Genomic DNA, 18183 nt, shown 5'->3' with positions numbered 1-18183 from the left:
TTTTTGTTTGTCTATAGAAAATTTCCGACATATTGTAGACTGACACTCAAGGCCGCTACACCATAACTTTGGCTCTATAGACAAATAAATCTTAGTCAGCCAAGCTGCTCCACATGATATCAACCATTTAGGATGCAGAACATTTTGTTTTATGTTCAACCTAAATTTCATTCAACTTCAGCTCATCCCGTTCTATGTGAATTCTATTGTTTTTCATCCATAAAAAGAAGCAAGTCAATTTTTGTTTTGTCCCTATTGAAAGTTTTGGTAATTATGGTATCTTCTGATTTACTGTATAGAGTTTTTATTTCCCAACTGTGAAGGATATTTATTGTAGGTATGTAGTCGACAGAGAAACATGTCTCTAAGAAAATCCCGCTATGAGTTTGTGCAAAAAAAAAATCTAACCTCCATACATGCAGTTTTAGACAAAACTTCTGAAACACAGTTTTTCCATTGGTTTGTATGGCATTACAGATGCTGGTATGTTGACAGCAAGCAAATTTTTCATCGGAATACCAATATTTGATTAGCTAAAGGTTTTAACGCTGAAGGTATTAAAAAACAACAGTGAAAACTCACGCAAGGCCCACATGATAACGAAACCATGATTCTAACTCAAAATCGATAAGAAAAGGGCAAAATATGGAAAAAATATATAAACCTGCATGGAGACTCTTTAGAAATAGGGGTCGAGGTGGCAGAGTGGTTAGTGTCCCGACACTTTAAACACTAGCCCTCAATCTCTGGATTGCGAGTTCAAAACCTGTGTGGGGCAGTTGCCTCAGGTACTGACCTTAGGTCGGTGGTTTTTCTCTGGGTACTCCTGCTTTCCTCCACGTCCAAAACCTGGCACGTCCTTAAATGACTCTGGCTTTTATTAGGACTTTAAACAAAATAAACCAAACCAAACCATCTTTAGAAATAATAAGGAGAATCGGACCAGGTGTTTCAGAAGGGTAAGCTTCTTCTGTTTCATTGATGACACCCACTAATTCATCAAATATATTTCTCTGATTTTACAACAAAAAAAATTATAATTTGCATATAACATTTTTATTATGTTTTAGAATTATTTTAATGAAATGAAGGAGGGTGGTTAGTAATGGGGTCTCAACTGCCCAGAGTATCTCAAGTATGATGGTTAATTTTCCCAAAATCTTGGTCACACATAATTTGTACTACATGCTGTGAGCACCAAACTCTACATAGGGAAAACAGTACATACTATCCATCACCAAGTGTTCTGCGGCCTGTTCTTATACTTCTGTTATAATTATGTTAATTGATCTTGTATTCTTCCGATATGTGTTCCGACTTTCTTAAAACTTACGGCAGGATGAGTAATTCGGGGATCTGCTGTATCAATTATCTGCACCCAACTTGTATCAGAGAAGAGATGCAGTCCGCGGAACCCAATCGTTTCACTGCATGTAATGAGGGATTTGTGTACCTTACACAAATGTGACTAAACACATCACCAGAGGCACTTCATCTCAAGGAAGCCATGTCTTGGTTAAAAAATCTTTATCTTGGCTTGTCAAATTTTGAAGAGTTGCGCCGTTAAGGTTATGCTAGAATTACAAGCTGTGTAGAAAGCTTGTTGTTGGCCACACAAACTTGGTGAATGATTAACGGATTTTTTTCCTTACTTTCATCACATTGTGTGTTAAGTGTCAGTGCGATGTGTACTATAGACAGGTTTGGAGGGTTGATTCTTGAAGGGTTTGTTTATATTACTCATACTTTATAGTCCTTTTGTAACTAATAAAACTTGTTTCCATGTACCTGCCGGATTTTTTTAGCAGAAAAAGAATTGTATTCGTTAAAAATATCATTGGATGATTGAACAGCTGTGTTATAAAAAGTAGAATGATAAAAGGAAAAAGTGACATATCACTGCATAAACTAAACGCTGGTGAAGATGCCTCTTCACTTTACATAGATAAGTTTGATTCGAAATGTTTTATGCAAGTGTAATGATTTTAGGACCCAACCCTGGCTTTTTGTGGATTAAATGAAATGGTAAGATTTTCTGTGATGCACTTTCAAAAACATTCTCTATGTAGTTTTAGTTTGGTGTGATGAATGTTGGTACCATAAATGTCAAGTTTCAGTTTAAATGATTTAACACAACATCCAACATCCTAAGCTGTTTTTTGTTTTCAACAGCAGCTGGCTGTAGTTTTGTAATAGTTTTTTTAACGAATGTTTTTTCTCATTCTTTTTCAAATGAGACAATTTTCTGAAATTAACGTTGTCTGGAAATATTCCTTCAGATATTTCTTCAACCAAGTCAGTCTTACGGGAAAATGTTCAGGAAATTCTGTAAGATAAGCTATGTTGTGTTTTGATCACAAATATCCCAAAGTATTTCCCAGAAGTAAAAAACAAGGTGTCTTCGGAGCAGAGAGCATTGCTGGATGTGACAGACGAGGGGTTGTCCCTGACAACCTAACGCTAGATAGATGTAATTAGAGACTTGTCACATGTGATATAGTTCTACGTATCACAATGGACACCAGAGGCTGAGGAATCACAATAAAACGAAGATAAAAGACACTGTAACAGTTAAGTGGGAGTCTTTCTGTACCATTACAATGACGACACCTGGTGGCACGGATCTCTGTACTCAGGACGACACGGATCTCTGTACACAGGACGACACAATAAATACAGACTTGGTCTCTGTACACAGGACGACACAGTTCTCTGTACGCAGGGTGACACAATAAATACAGAACTGTTCTCTGTACACAGGACGACACAATAAATACAGAATTGTTCTCTGTACGCAGGACGACACAATAAATACAGAACTGTTCTCTGTACACAGGACAACACAATAAATACAGAACTGTTCTCTGTACACAGGACGACACAATACATACAGAACTGTTCTCTGTACACAGGACAACACAATAAATACAGAATTGTTCTCTGTACACAGGACGACACAATAAATACAGACTTGGTCTCTGTACGCAGGACGACACAATAAATACAGAACTGTTCTCTGTACACAGGGTGACACAATAAATACAGAACTGTTCTCTGTACGCAGGACGACACAATAAATACAGAATTGTTCTCTGTACACAGGACGACACAATACAGAACTGTTCTCTGTACGCAGGATGACACAATAAATACAGAACTGTTCTCTGTACGCAGGACGACACAATAAATACAGAATTGTTCTCTGTACACAGGACGACACAATACAGAACTGTTCTCTGTACACAGGGTGACACAATAAATACAGAACTGTTCTCTGTACGCAGGACGACACAATAAATACAGAACTGTTCTCTGTACACAGGACGACACAATACAGAACTGTTCTCTGTACGCAGGATGACACAATAAATACAGAACTGTTCTCTGTACGCAGGATGACACAATAAATACAGAACTGTGCTCTGTACACAGGACGACACAATAAATACAGAACTGTTCTCTGTATGCAGGACGACACAATAAATACAGAACTGTTCTCTGTACACAGGACGACACAATAAATACAGAATTGTTCTCTGTACACAGGACGACACAATAAATACAGAATTGTTCTCTGTACACAGGACGACACAATAAATACAGAACTGTTCTCTGTACACAGGACGACACAATAAATACAGAATTGTTCTCTGTACACAGGACAACACAATAAATACAGAATTGTTCTCTATACGCAGAATGACACAATAAATACAGAATTGTTCTCTGTACACAGTACGACACAATAAATTCAGAACTGTTCTCTATACGCAGGATGACACAATCAATTCAGAAATTTTCTATCTTAGCAGAATTGGAGGTTCAATTCAAACTGAGTTCATGTTGGTGTTTATTGTTAATTGACACATAATTGATGTAATAAAGTTCAGATACTCCCACTCTGTGTTAAATGTCCCACTCTTCACCAGCCCAGTAACTTTTGAATGTGGCTATTGACTTTACTTTTAGTTAAGTTTAAACTTGTTTTCTGCCTATTCTCCAAGTCGGATATAAGTCATAATACAGATTAGAATTTTTTTTTTTTATTTCAAAGCCTGTTTTGACAGCAGAAATTCCAAATTTGCATTTTAATGACGTTAGAATTAGGGTCTGTCTTTGGTAGACAACAATATATCCCATATTGTCCTTATAAATGTATTTGATCCAAACGACAAATTAAGATACCAGCCATAGCACTGTCAGAGAATAATTACTTACATACCAATTACCTTGTTAAAAAACCCATTAAAGGAGACACCCACAAACTATATACAATGAAACCCTTGACATTTGACCTTTAACCTTAGGAGTATACTGTTATCAGGTGAGAGACAGGTGGAAAATTAATTACCAATCCCCTGCAGGGATCCATTTTAATCTGTCAGTAATTTGAAAATAAATAAGCCAACATATTATGTTTAAAAACAGCCGTTTTCATTACTTGGCCAACCTGGGAGGTAAAGCATGCCATAGACCAAGATTAAACAATGTATGGGTTAACTAAGTGCTTGGATTGATTGAAGAAGAACATTGTTTTGTGACAGGAATAAACTATACCTAGCTTTTCATGTTTCATTATCTCTTTGTTAGTATGTAAACTGGAGTTTTAAGTTTGGTTTTTAATCGAGCAGTAAGTCATTTGTTTATGATCTGCTGACTGCAATGGACCACTTTGTCGGTGGTATGTGTCGAACCGATGGAGACACATAGTCGACATAGTTAAGTGTTGTCGATGGAGACACATAGTCGACATAGTTAAGTGTTGTCGTGTGGTACGGGGACAGTATCCAGTCGACAGTGTAGTGTTGTCTGTCACAAGGCGACTTTAACCATACACTCTGTCTAACAGTTTCATATACACTGGCACCGCAAAAGCTTATCTTTAGTATAATACAATTGTGGTGTAAAAGTTTAATTAACAAAATATCCATAATTATTGAAGTGAAAACTTCATCAGATTCCAAACTGATAAAATATTGTAATAAACTTATTAATTAATGTATTTTCTTTTGATTTAATAAAACATTATGATTGATTTATACGATAAAAGCTTTGTTCATGAGGGTATAGTTTCTAGGAAGCTATCCACTAATCTCATACAAGTGTTTGATCCTATATGATGATGTATATGGACTCATTGTGACACGTAAATTAAACGTTATATATTTATTCCTACATGGCACATCTTAAATAACGTCGCCTAGAAATGAGGAATTAGATTTTGGCTTTCATCAGAAAAATTTTCTGTTTGATACTTTATTGATAGTTCATGATCACTTTTTGCTGATATGGGTAAAAATTGAAAAAGTGGGTTTAAATTTCTTTCACATGTTGATTATATGCAGTTACTTAGAAATGCAATTTTTGAGGCATAAATAACGAGTGTTTGGCAGTGACTGATCATACTTTCAGAGGTTGGAGGCATTGTGTAATAAAATACGGTATATTGTATAAACTTTTTATCGACTGTCATTTGATCACACTTTTATGACAAATGTAAAAAACCTACAATGGTTATAAAAATGGCAGTTTGTCAGGTGACACTGAAAATCAATATGGATGTCCCTGAAGTACTAGGCACTGATGACATGGTTACTGATACAAAATTGATGGTAATCTGCCATGTTGTTTGATAACATAATTGGTGAGATTAGGGAAAATACATGGATAATATGAATAAATATTTGTATGAATAGTTTAAAGCTAGTGATGAAAAATGATAATTGATAATGGAAGCTGTTTGATTAGGTTGCCTTGACTAACAGCATGCTGGTAATAATATTAATTTGCTACACAGATAATTCTCAGGGTTTATACTTGTAAACAAAGGAGAAAACTACTGGGGGAGATAATTTTCAGGGGACGGTAACTAGCATTGCATGGAGAATAACTGCCAGGGGATATAACTGTCAGTGGGGAGTAAATATGAGGGGAGAAAACTGCCAGACAAATAGCATTCAAGAGAAATTTAAGTTTTGGGCAGGTTACCACCAGGGGAGATAACTGTCATGAGGAGGTCACCACCAAGGGAGATAATTGTCATGAGGAGGTTACCACCAGGGGAGAGAACTGTGTGTGGGGGGGGGGTCCACCAAGGGAGATAACTGTCACGAGGAAGTTACCACCAGGGGAGATAACTGTCATGAGGGAATTACCACCAGGGGAGATAACTGTCATGAGGAGGTTACCACCAGGGGAGATAACTGTCATGAGGAGGTTACCACCAGGGGAGATAACTGTCATGAGGGAATTACCACCAGGGGAGATAACTGTCATGAGGAGGTTACCACCAGGGGAGATAACTGTCATGAGGAGGTTACCACCAGGGGAGATAACTATCAGGGGGGAGGTTACCACCAGGGGAGATAACTATCAGTGGGGAGGTTACCACCAGGGGAGATAACTGTCATGAGGAGGTTACCACCAGGGGAGATAACTATCAGGGGGGAGGTTACCACCAGGGGAGATAACTATCAGGGGGGAGGTTACCACCAGGGGAGATAACTGTCATGAGGAGGTTATCACCAGGGGAGATAACTGTCATGAGGAGGTTACCACCAGGGGAGATAACTATCAGGAGGAGGTTACCATCAGGGTAGATAACTGTCAGGGAGAGGTAGCTGGTATTTGGAGGTATAAGACTGTTCCTTATTAGCAGTGGTCTCCGTTTGATATGGTATTACTTGAAGTTAATCTAACATAACAAAGGTGTTTATGTTACCAGGGGGGATAACTGCCAATAGTAAAATGGACAAGGGGAGGTCACTCACATTGGTATGTTTAATTGTATGATGTTATTATGTAACTTCAAATTTTCTTAGCTAAAATGTATAAAATCAGTATAATAATATGATAAACTGTAGTATGAGGATTACAACAGCATATGGATGTTACAGAAGGAATTAAACGCGGACATCAAGACCGGGTAAACATTATTACAATGTTAAGTGTTTCTGGTGTGTGTTTTTGACAGTTTCATCGTTCTGAGTGGCTCACACACATCTGTCCTGAAGACTATGTTGTCATGACAATGTGATATCTTTGTCCTCTCTCCTACCCTTATAATCTCTATAGATTATACTACTTTTTGATCTCGGTCATTCCATTGTGTTCAGTAGGTATGACAGGTTTAATTTCGCCGTTTACCCTAAAGGACATGAGGCCTTTGTGATCTGGCATAAATAAAAATGTAATAATAATTTAATTTTGTCTCTGTTTGCATTGTTTACAAAACAAAAGATGGACTTCAAAGGAATGATGACAAACCTGATTTGAGTTTGTACACAGCTTGGTGTCCACTCAACCTTGAAGACAATCAATGAAAGTATTAAAAAGCACTCAACAATTTGCATAATTACACACAATTTAAAAAAAGGCTTTATCTGACCAACCGATTCAATTGATTATTGAAATGGTCGTGACTAACCGCAGGACAAAGATGGAGAACACAAAAGCCATAAAAAAGACTAATACCAACAGGCTGAATGATCTAAAGTGATCTCATCCATCTGTCAGAATAAAATAAAAATAAAAACATAAACAGACTGACCAGCCCTTAAACACAATCCATTAAATGTTAAATCTGTTACAATGGTTATTTCAAATTAAACTGAAATATTTTCAGACATATGTTAGGGGTACTCGGATCTTGATATTACAGAATATTATGTCTTGCATGAATTCTGTTCAAATCTTTCAAAACATATTGTTGTTTTGTTTATTTGTTATTGTTATTTAAGAAAATTATTATGTTTTAGTAAAATGTATATATACCCTGTATTTTTTTGTTTACATTTTTTTGTAATTTTTGACATGTATATATATATTGCTAAACAAAATTTTCATTTTCGCTACAATCATCAAAAAATTTAAATGTTCCCATTGTTCAACTTCCATTGTAATCTTTAAAAATGGAACTTTCATTGCCAAGAGAATAAATCCTCCTTCTTTATGAGAGTTAAGCTAAGTTGACCATGTACAGCTGTTTTGTGGAGCGCTCTGTTAATTACTAGGTAAAGCTAGGCAGGGGAAATCCATGTAATGTAAAGAAAGCAACAGGCCAGGCAGATCCGACAGTAAGGAGCCAGAACGGAGCCAAGACGTGCTGAGATATTGTTAAAACTGTCAGAGAAAACATAGCTCTAAAGTCCTTTTCGTCCAAAACCTATTCATGGTTCATTGTGATATTTTTAATGAAGAAAGTTGTTTACAATTGTAAACTACAAAAAACATAAAGTAAATAAATAATCCGGAGCCAAACTGGTATTAGTTTATAAAACATGCAAAGACGTTTAATTGAGAAAGGCTTATACGTGATAACTTTGAGGGGAAAATCTTAATTCCAGCTTGATTATTTGAGAAACTTGTTCTCATTGCAAAGGACCTTCAACTTTGCTTTTTCTGCTTTGACGTATTTTCGACGAATGCAGGCCAATCATCATTAGAACAAAGTCGTGTGAGAGCCCTTGTATAGCGTATTGATCTACATATAGGCTCATGCAGGATAATTACTTCACCCTTGTCTAATTGCTGTTCAATGCTTTCGATTTCTATTCATTGTCGTACAATAATCCTGTGTCCTACTTTCCTTTAAAGGTCGGGACCATGGCTCCCAGTATTACTGAAGGGAAGAATATAAGGGTCCTGAATTCATGGATCCGAGTTTTGGGAAGATAGATAATGTGTAACATTCTGATGGTTGCTTTCGTTTAGTATTGTTTTACGTCCTATCAACAACTATGGTCATTTAAGGATGCCCCACCCCTGTCTTCATGAGATAGCTTGGAATGTCGACTTTATAGTGATACTTGACTGAATCATACTACACGAGACACCCAGCAGGCCACTCCATCAAGTCACATTATACCGACCAAGTTTATCATTATTTTCTATTTTGAAGAATTTGACATTTTCAACCATGTCGATATTATTATAGTTCAATAGTTAAAATATTATATGGAAATAGATGCTTAAAGAAATATAAATATCGTAAACTCTTTTTCAATTTGCAGGTGACTCGTCAATGTTCAGCGATGTCCGTTTCACGACAGAGCCGAGCGATGTCATCGTTAACCGGGGTGAGGCTGCTATCTTTAACTGTGGCGTCCAATGCAGCACGACGACGCCGGCCGTCCGATGGCTGAAGGATGGTAAACCGGTCAACATGGACAGTGGCAGGTTAGTTCTGATTACACAACCAAGTTCGGGTAAAAAATAGACCCTGTTAATTCTCTTCATCATCTAGTGTCTTCTCATAATGGGATGTGATAGGTCAGTAGGTTAGAGTACCGGCCACATAACCTCAGGTGAGGGGGCCTCGATAGCTCAGTCAGTTAGAGTGCTGGCCATGTAACCTCAGGTGAGGGGGCCGCGATAGGTCAGTTGGTCAGAGTACCGGCCATGTAACCTCAGGTGAGGGGGCCGCGATAGCTCAGTCGGTTAGAGTACCGGCCATGTAACCTCAGGTGAGGGGGCCGCGATAGGTCAGTTGGTTAGAGTGCCAGCCCCGTAACCTCAGGTGAAGATCCGAGATATGTCTCAGGAAGCTGAGAAACAGGCCAGTCTGTGCTTTTGTGGTTGTGTTCTTGGGCAAGGCATCCCAGCCAAAGGAATGCCGGAGCCATATCTTGCATTTCCACACGTCAAAGGTCAATCTCAGCCTCATTCTTTAGTTCCTAGATTACGAATGTACATAGAAAATATTTGATTATAAAGACTAAATTTTAGCCAAATCCTGTTTAATGACATGTAAGTATTATGCACCTTTGCAAAAAAAAGCAAGAGAAAAAATACAAAAAAACAGGGACTGTAAGCTCAATAAAAGATGGCAAAAGTCTGATTTTTAAGTGACCTACTTTTGAAAAAAAGAAACAAGCAGAATTATTAACTAAAGAAAATGTCATTGTATATATGATAAAACTTATTTTGGAAGTTAGTATGCTTTTAATGAAATGAAGAAATAATCTATATCAGGAGAGAAAAAAAAAAAAAAATAAGAAAAAATTCTTGAAAAACCAAACTGTTAGCTGACTATTTCCTCCCTCCCCTCCCCCCACCCCCTCTCTGATTGTCTCCCCTCCCCTCCCCCACCCCTTCTCTGATTGTCCCTGTCTCCCCTTCCCTCCCCCTCTCTGATTGTCCCTGTCTCCCCTCCCCCTGAAATCTAGGTGGACAGTGAACATGTGGGCTATTGTTTACTTGTTGTTTATTGCCAGATTTTCTATTTTGTTTAATTCAATATTCACTGTTTTATTGATTTTGTTAGGACAATAAATATAATCACGTCGTCGGACGAGGATATAGATTTGACTCTTGGGGACCGGGCAAGTCTTCAGACAATCAGACCATGTGGTGCTGAGTTAATAAAAGTCATCCTCATCGTATAAAACTTAATTATTTGTTTTTGGAAGACTGTTTGATTAGGTCCTCGGGCTATATAGAAACGAGATACAAATGTGCAAATGAAGTTATATTCCAATCAAAATAAATTGTGGAAAAAAAGATATTGGAAAGTTTTATTGGAAATTTGAGATTTTAAAGATTGATTTTTTTTGCACCATGAGTTATTGAAGTAAAGTTATTTACGCTGGTCTAACAAGAGTTATGTGTAATTATGTAAATTCTTTTACACATTGATCAAGGGAAACATTACAAAAGAATCCAAATTATAGATGAAATGATTAGGAAAAGATTAGAAAAATAGGGCAGGTTAGATGAGAAGTACTTTAAGGAAACCTCCAGTAATTCAAAAGATATTGTATCACGTTTTCTGATTCCATTTGGAATGTTACAAGGAATTTGATTGGATGGTGTAAAAAGATCTAATATTCATCCACAGCACCAGAGTTATGAAGTTTAGCAGTATTTAGAAAGCTTTAGTCAAACCTTACACTACAGTCTTTAGTTGAGATGTTTTCACTCGACTAGATTCTATCTATTGTTCTACTTTAATTGACCATTTACACAAGATTTTTTTATGTCCTCACTATGGACAGCAAAACTATGGACAGCAAATTATCAGGCCCTTAAAAATTGCTATGGACACGGCTGATCAGGCCCAAATTATGTTATGGACATCAATTTATCAGGCCCTGGCTATGGACACAACTCATTGGCACTTGGTATGGGCATCAAATTAACGGGCCCTGGCTATGGACACAACTCATTGGCACTTGGTATGGGCATCAAATTAACAGGCCCTGGCTATGGACACAACTCATTGGCACTTGGTATGGGCATCAAATTAACAGGCCCTGGCTATGGACACAGCTCATTGGCACTTGGTATGGGCATCAAATTAACAGACCCTGATTATGGAAATGTAATTATCTTACCCTGGCTATGGGCATGGGGTCATGATCAAGCCCTGGCTATGGACATGTGTTTTTAGGCCTTTAATCAGGCTATGGATATAAGTCTTTAGCCCCTGGCTATGGACATAAGATTTTACGCCCTGGGTATGGACTTGAGTTTTAAGACCCAGGCTATGCAAATGTAGTTATAGAGCCCTAGCTGTGGACATGGAGTATCTAGACTGTTACCATGGACAAGTAGTTAACAAGCCCTGGTTATGGACATCATGGAGTTATAAGAGCCTGGTTATGGTTGTATAGACATATCGGGCAGAAAACCTGTTTTATGTCTTTATTTCACCAAAGATGAGTACAGACAAGATGTGTAGTAATGGAGAAAGCTTCCCTAGAAATGTCTGGTTCTTATGTCAGTAATCGAACATTAGCCTCTCATAGTATCTACTATAATAAAACACTTAATGATAACGGTCAGTAATCGAACATTAGCCTCTCACAGTATCTACTATAATAAAACATTTTCCCAAGTTGTCTCCCTTTTATACCCCGTCCCCGGCCTTTAATGATAACGGTTTATGAGAGATATTGTATCACAGGGAATTTAAGGAAGAATTTGCTACAAATATACCGAAACTTGCTTTTAAAGATACAGTCTCAGGCCCTGCAAATGGACATGGAATTGAACGTTGATAGTTGTTAAATTTGTCTGTGTTAGGTTATGATACAATCAGGATTAATTTTAGAGAATTTGATGGGACAAATGACCGGAGATATCTAACTAATATGATAAACAATTGGAGAACATGATGGCCGCAGGCTTTTCTCGTAGCCAAGGCAAAGTAGAGTCGCAGTGAATCATGTACGTAACTCGATGCGATGAGACAAATTAAGTTGGGATGCAATTGGAATAAATTCTAGAAAACAATTTTTGTGACAAGTATGTGAGATGGTTGTATAACGAGCTACAGACGGCATAACACATACATGATGTTAGTGACAATAAAAGCTGTCGCAGGGGGGAAATCTAAAAAACTAAAAGTATTAAGGAGCCGACAGATGTACACAATGAGGGGCCTCCAGCGATGAATACCGTCCATGTAATAAAGTTTTATGCCGTTTGATTCGATGATTTGTCGAGGGGCTTTCTTTGTACTATTGTCTCCCTAGGGATAGGGACTATCTCTGGCTTCTGTTTATTGCATGGTGAGTTAGTTTGTGGAATTAAGGGCGAATTAAGGAGTTTGGAGATTTAGGGGGGAGGGGAGGGGGGGGGGCAGTGTTAAGGCACTAGGAGTATGGAATGGAAGAAAATTAGGAACAAGGATTTTTGAGGGGGTTTGTAGGGACAAGGAGTTGGGAGGAGGGGGGGGGGGGGGCAAGAAGTTCCGTGGAGGGCAGGGAGTAGTAGAGGCAAGGAGTTTGGTGGAGGGCAGGGAGTAGTAGAGGCAAGAAGTTTGGTGGAGGGGAGGGGATAGTAGGGGTAAGAAGTTTGGTGGAGGGGAGGGGATAGTAGGGGTAAGGAGTTTGGTGGAGGGGAGGGGATAGTAGGGGTAAGGAGTTGGTGGAGGGGAGGGGATAGTAGGGGTAAGAAGTTTGGTGGAGGGGAGGGGATAGTAGGGGTAAGGAGTTTGGTGGAGGGGAGGGGATAGTAGGGGTAAGGAGTTTGGTGGAGGGGAGGGGATAGTAGGGGTAAGGAGTTTGGTGGAGGGGAGGGGATAGTAGGGGTAAGGAGTTTGGTGGAGGGGAGGGGATAGTAGGGGTAAGAAGTTTGGTGGAGGGGAGGGGATAGTAGGGGTAAGGAGTTTGGTGGAGGGCAGGGGATAGTAGGGGTAAGCAGCTGGGAGGAAGGGGTTTAGGGGGCAAGAAATTTGGAGGAAGGGAGGGGAGTAGTGACAAGAAATTTAGAGGATGGGGGTGGGGAAGGAGGTGGGGGCAACGAATTGTTAGGAGGGTAAGGGTCAGTAAGGAAAAGGATTTTGGAGGAGGGGAGAATGGGGTAGGTACAAGAAGTTGCGAAGGTGAAATCAGGGACATATATTTCTTAGGGCGGAGATTGAGAAATGTGTGAATAGGGATTTGATTTAAACATATTTTACAGTAACAGGATTGGGCACAAGTTGTACAACTTATTGGAAGCCCTACCCCTATAATATAATAACATGGCATAAACACATTATTTCCCCTGATATGAAGGATATTTCCTGACACTGACAGCACAAGTTGATACTAATCACTGGGGAAAAGAAGGAATTGAAAAAAATGCATATTTCAAAGAATCAATACTGATGATTTTTGCGATATTTGAGGTGTTGTAAATTAATATTAACCCATCTGAAATGCCGAGTTTTAAATTGTGTTATTCCATATAAAGATGTTCAGAAGGTGATAAATTCAAATATTTTTTTTGAAAATTTTGACAGTTAAACAAAACAAATATTGCCATCGAGGCAGAAGGAATATTTTTACTAGTAGATGAATGGTTATATTTGATCCGAACAAAATATTTAATATCTCATTCAATTAAGCAATATTGATGACAGAAAGAGTTGATCAGAGTTACACAAACACTTGAGAGGTTCTATTTCAGTTTTAAAAATCACAGATTTGCTAATGCATAAAAAAAGCAATGGTATGACAGCTTCCCATTTCACATGCTGCAAACAAGGAAAGAGAAAATGATCCAAGTCCTACAGATGCTTGACAGTTCACCAATAGTTTCAAAACATGGCAATGAAATATCGGAGATCAATTTCCTTTAAAACGTATTGATGACTTGGGAGTGATTTGTGAGGAAGAAGACATTCTGGGTCAGATAACTAGGAGTGAAACTGGATAGGACATGCATGTGTTTAGCATAAAGTGGCAGAAAGAATTTCAGAATGGTGGACAAAGTTATAAGTTTTGTCAGCTTGATCTGATAAAGTTACATACAGAATTAAATCAATACATTGTTGTTGAGTGATGAAGCTTATTTTAATAGTACAAAATACCCCTGAACATTGTGTAGAACCATGTGTGTACTTTAAATTTGACACTATTGATAAATTGGTGGGGAATTTCTTGGATAAAAAATGTATTTTTGCAAAGCATTAAGCTGATTTGTCTGTCGTGCCCTGGACTGGTGTATATAATTACATGGTAGGAGTTCATATGGAGCATCCATTGTGGTATTTGTTTACAAGTTCAAATTAATACTGAGACCCTGGAAGTCTGACACTTTAATTAACGGCCCAGTAATTAATGGACAGTGTACATCTGTAATGACCAGGAGGATGGTGTTTACCACACAAACCAGGCTCTTTCAAAGATTTGTTTACAATTTTACATTAATCAGAGCTTCTAACTGCTTCATGGATGGTAAAGACTTCTTAAAGAAATATTATAACATCATGAGCTTTAATCTAATTAAAATCAATTCCTCAGTATGTTTAACTCATTGAAGACTTGGATACAGCAACTGTTCAACATTTTCCATATCCTTGGAGATGAATTGATTATTAAAAGCTTTTTAAGCAGTAAATTTCATGAGAATTGCATGAATTTTTTTTTTTTTTTTTGAGAATTATTATTCCCCTATCCGTGAGACCGGGGGACTATACATTAGGTTTCCTCTCAGTTCCTGTCTATCCGTCCATCCACACGTTTTCCCGTACTTTCTCAGCAATGCTTCAAGGTATGTTGGTTAAAGTTGGTATGTACCCTCAGTATGAATGGCTACAGATTTAGTTTGAATTTCAGGGTTTTAGGGGTTTAGGGTAAAGGTTAATTAAGGTCACTATTACTATTTTTAGCGGGGCCTGTAGGGGACATTTATTGCCGTAGCAATACCCTGTGTGCCTGTTTTCATTGGGAACTTCTTAGTTCTATATATACCAGGTATCCATGTTTCACTTAGATTGAATATAGTTTCTAAGTAAATACATTTTTAGCAGATTTCATGAATAAGTATTTTGTGCAACGTTAAAAACTAAATATGCAGATACATTGTACCAGAAACATTAGTAATTTGTTAAATAACTGATATTTCATTAAGCTAGTGCTAGAAAAAGAAATTATCAATAGTTATACTCTGTTATCAATTAAAATTTTCCTGGGGGCTAAATCAACGCAAATGTGACGTCTTCTGCCAAAACAAATGTAACGTCATAATCAACACAAATGTGACGTCTTCTGTCAACACAAATGTGACGTCTTCTGTCAAAACAAATGTGACGTCATTATCAACACAAATGTGACGTCTTCTGTCAAAACAAATGTGACGTCTTCTGTCAACACAAATGTGACGTCTTCTATCAACACAAATGTGACGTCTTCTATCAATTAAAATGTGACGTCTTCTATCAAAACAAATGTGTCATACTTCTGTCAAAACAAATGTGACGTCATTATCAACACAAATGTGACGTCATTATCAACACAAATGTGACGTCTTCTATCAGCACAGATGTGATGTCTTCTGTCAACACAAATGTGACATCTGTCAACACAAATGTGACGTCATTATCAACACAAATGTGACGTCCTATATCAACACAAATGTGACGTCATTATCAACACAAATGTGACGTCTTCTATCAGCACAGATGTGATGTCTTCTATCAACACAAATGTGACGTCATTATCAACACAAATGTGACGTCTTCCATCAACTAAAATGTGACGTCTTCTGTCAACACAAATGTGACGTCTTCTATCAACACAAATGTGACGTCATTATCAACACAAATGTAAAGTCTTCCATCAACTAAAATGTGACGTCTTCTGTCAACACAAATGTGACGTCTTCTATCAACTAAAATGTGACGTCTTCTGTCAACACAAACGTGACGTCTTCTGTCAACACAAATGTGACGTCTTCTGTCAACACAAATGTGACGTCTTCTGTCAACACAAATGTGACGTCATTATCAACACAAATGTGACGTCTTCTGTCAACACAAATGTGACGTCTTCTGTCAGCGGTCTTAATAGGATGTGAAACCAATAAAACCAAACCTCAATCAAAATAATTTAAGGCTAGTGATATAGAGTCCAACTGGGAAAATATTACCTATTGGAAATAAACTTGAGTATCTGTAGCATTTCTGCAGAATGCCTTTTACTGTTGGGAATGACAATAAAATTTAGATATATCTTTACAGTCTATAAGTATATTTCATATTTCTGGCTTTGTGTGAACAAATTGTATAGTAGAAGTTTGATCTGTCATTGACAGCAGTTCAGACTTTTTTGAGCTGCATAAAACAATATGTAACGTAAATCATTCTTTACTGTGAGCGAGTATGTAAGGATATAAAAACGGCAGTGTGAATTATTTACAGGGTTGTGTCCCACGGGAAACTGTAGTGTTACAACATTTACAGATATTTCATTCTGTATCCAAACTCGTGGGAAACGGAGCAATTAAATATTGATAAAGTATTACTTCAGAGGTAATAGGGACAATCTCCTGTCTTAGATTTAGACAGATTTCCATCTATCATGGAAGTACGTTTTTTGAAATATTCATTTGAAAGTTGTCACTTGCTGTCGATATATTATAGTTTAAGAGAATCGGTTCTGTTATATTCTGACAGAACGATTTATCTGACACAAAAAAAGGAAAATATGGAATAATTATGTGGAGATTATCGACTGTTTTGATCCTTTTAGTAAATCTATCAGCAGACCTCAGTACTTAATGTGAGTCATTACGAGTAAACGTGTTCAGCGGGTAGCGGATGATTTATTATTTAGGATGGGGGGGAGCAAACATGATTTAGTTGGGGGGTGGGGTTTATATTGGTACATGGTTGGGGTGGGGTTGATGGTGGTACATGGTTTGGGAGGGGGCAAATCATGATTTAAGTGGAAGAAGAGTTATGGGGTTAGAGGTCAATAGTACATTGTTTGGGGTTGGAGGTCGATGGTACATTGTTTGGGGTTGGAGGTCAATGGTACATTGTTTGGGGTTGGAGGTCAATAGTACATTGTTTGGGGTTGGATGTCAATAGTACATTGTTTGGGGTTGGAGGTCGATGGTACATTGTTTGGGGTTAGAGGTCGATGGTACATTGTTTGGGGTTGGAGGTCGATGGTGCATTGTTTGGGGTTGGAGGTCGATGGTACATTGTTTGGGGTTGGAGGTCGATGGTACATTGTTCGAGGGTCAATAGTATTTGAGTGGGAAAGGTGGGTCATAATTACGGTCTGAGGAGCTACAGTAAAACATGATTAGGAAAGGATTTGATGGTATACCTTGCTCATTAAGTAATGATAACAGAGAAGTTAGGTGATATACCACCAGTAAATGATAATTGTGAAGATGAGGGGAATTATTGTGTTCGTACAGCTCAGAATAAAGGGTGCTCTCATTACTCGGGCAAACTAATACATCATGATTGAGGGGAGCATGTAATTCAGGATATTAGGGTCTCTCTTGTTATTGGAATAAATCTCATTCTGCTAAAAAATAAACCGTTAGCCCTGACCCACCCTGACCGACCATACTGGTAGTGTAAGTCTCCACATTGTGATTACCCCCCTCTCATTCAGAGCCCTCTCCTAATCTTGTCTTTGATTGAAGGAAAATTGGTCAAAATGGGCAAAATATGTAAATCAACAAGGTCCATCATGGCAGTACAATTGGCAGATTATGAACCTGATGGAGGGCCACTGGACACTTCCCACTGGTCGGGAGCTTGTACTCTTAACTATATAGACGGATAGGAGTGAATTAGACTCCTCCCACTGGTCGGGAGCTTGTACTCTAACTATATAGATGGATAGGAGTGAATTAGACTCCCCCCTCCCCCACTGGTCGGACAGGAGTGAATTGGACACTTCCCACTGGTCGGGAGCATGTACTCTAACTATAGACGGATAGGAGTGAATT

At 38.1% G+C, this 18183-nt stretch overlaps 1 protein-coding gene across 9 annotated transcripts in view; it reads left to right on the top strand.

The window, feature by feature from the left end:
* The window catches only part of LOC117315533 (neogenin-like), a 269288-nt gene that overhangs the window by 192515 nt on the left and 58590 nt on the right, over positions 1-18183 (top strand). For all 9 annotated transcript variants that reach the window (XM_033869766.1, XM_033869763.1, XM_033869765.1 and 6 more), the window contains exon 2: positions 9012-9177. In XM_033869766.1, coding sequence (XP_033725657.1) covers positions 9012-9177 — 166 coding nt within the window. The remainder of the gene's footprint in view (positions 1-9011; positions 9178-18183) is intronic.

The sequence above is a fragment of the Pecten maximus genome, chromosome 17 (assembly GCF_902652985.1).
Source record: "Pecten maximus chromosome 17, xPecMax1.1, whole genome shotgun sequence".
Lineage (NCBI taxonomy): Eukaryota > Metazoa > Mollusca > Bivalvia > Pectinida > Pectinidae > Pecten > Pecten maximus.
Note: the sequence above shows the minus strand (reverse complement) of the source record. Positions and strands in the feature narration are given on the sequence as shown.